This window comes from Sinocyclocheilus anshuiensis, unplaced genomic scaffold (assembly GCF_001515605.1).
Source record: "Sinocyclocheilus anshuiensis isolate Anshui unplaced genomic scaffold, SAMN03320099.WGS_v1.1 C32664992, whole genome shotgun sequence".
NCBI classification, from domain to species: domain Eukaryota; kingdom Metazoa; phylum Chordata; class Actinopteri; order Cypriniformes; family Cyprinidae; genus Sinocyclocheilus; species Sinocyclocheilus anshuiensis.
Window position 1 is genome coordinate 1 of NW_015618962.1, and position 1,259 is coordinate 1,259.

The window sequence follows — 1,259 nt, forward strand, 5'->3', positions numbered from 1 at the left end:
TTTACAACAATAAAAAATTTTTTTTTTTAAAATTCAGTATCATAACATTTCTTATTCAAAGAAGAAAAAAAAAAGTAAACAGGAGTCAAACAACTTGCCCTCAGCCAGAATCAACGTTGCATTGTGGGTTCTCTCTGCAATGTGCCTCAGTCCTTGAGGACCATGATACAACGCAAACATGGAGGCCATGTTTGCAAGAAGAGCCTGTGTTAAGACATTAAAACTGAGTACAGACATTCAACTTTACAAATATATATACACACACTGTTTTTTTCAGATTTGTGAAGCTCTACCTGGGCAGTGCAGATGTTGCTGGTGGCTTTGTCCCTGCGGATGTGCTGCTCTCTTGTCTGGAGAGCCAGACGATAAACCTCTTTACCAGCTGCATCTCTGTAACAGGAAACGTTTGACAATTGATACCAACACTGATGAAGAAAAATACACTGAATCCTATAAATTACAGACTTACCTGGTCACTCCAACCATCCTTCCTGGCATCATCCTGACCAGATTTTCTTTGACTGCAAAGAATGCAGCATGAGGCCCACCATAGCAGAGAGGCACTCCGAAGCGCTGTGAGCTGCCCAAGGCGATGTCAACTCCAAACTCACTCGGAGGACGCAACACGCAGAGCGCCAGCAAGTCTGTGGCACAGCAAGCCAGTGCCTTTGATAAAAATGGACCAAAAAATAAATAGCTAACATTTCACAAAAAAAAAAATCTAATCAAATCTGAATCTTTTGAACATGTCTAAATCAGTTGCTGTAATAGATCTGTGCACAAAAACTAATAACAGATTCTGTTGTTGCAATTAAGGACCAATTGGATAGTTCACCCAAAAATGACAATTGTCATCATTTACTCACCCTCATGTCATTCCAAACTTGTCTGACTTGTTTTCCTTTTCTTTTTTTCATGGATCACAAATGGAGATTTTTAATAAAACACTCAAATCTCACTTCCATAGATTCAAGTTGGCCATGAAGATAGGCCACACCAGATTTCACATCAGTGTTTGACAGCTCTAAACAATTTAGTAGTATGGAAAAAATAATGTGCTCTTCGAAATGTCCCCTTTTGTGTTTTACAGAAGAAAACGCAAGTCAAACAGGTTTGGAGCAGCATGAGGGTGAACAAATCAGTTGAGTGAATGGATCAAGTTAAAACCTAATATGCAAAAACTGGTATCAGAAATTGAAACTGTGAATTTTATAATGACATATGGAGGTAAGATGTACATACACCACCCTTGTGAGCCC

At 39.0% G+C, this 1,259-nt stretch overlaps 1 protein-coding gene across 1 annotated transcript; it reads right to left on the bottom strand.

Moving 5' to 3' along the window:
* Positions 1 to 34: 34 nt before the first annotated feature.
* LOC107682859 (glycine dehydrogenase (decarboxylating), mitochondrial-like) lies at positions 35 to 1,253 on the bottom strand. The gene is made up of 4 exons (XM_016478978.1): positions 1,243 to 1,253; positions 470 to 666; positions 294 to 390; positions 35 to 204 (listed from the first exon to the last, which is right to left on the bottom strand). The coding sequence occupies exons 2-4, from the start codon at positions 499 to 501 to the stop codon at positions 52 to 54; spliced, it is 282 nt and encodes a 93-aa protein (XP_016334464.1). The 5' UTR covers positions 502 to 666; positions 1,243 to 1,253; the 3' UTR covers positions 35 to 51.
* Between the last annotated feature and the right edge of the window lie 6 nt (positions 1,254 to 1,259).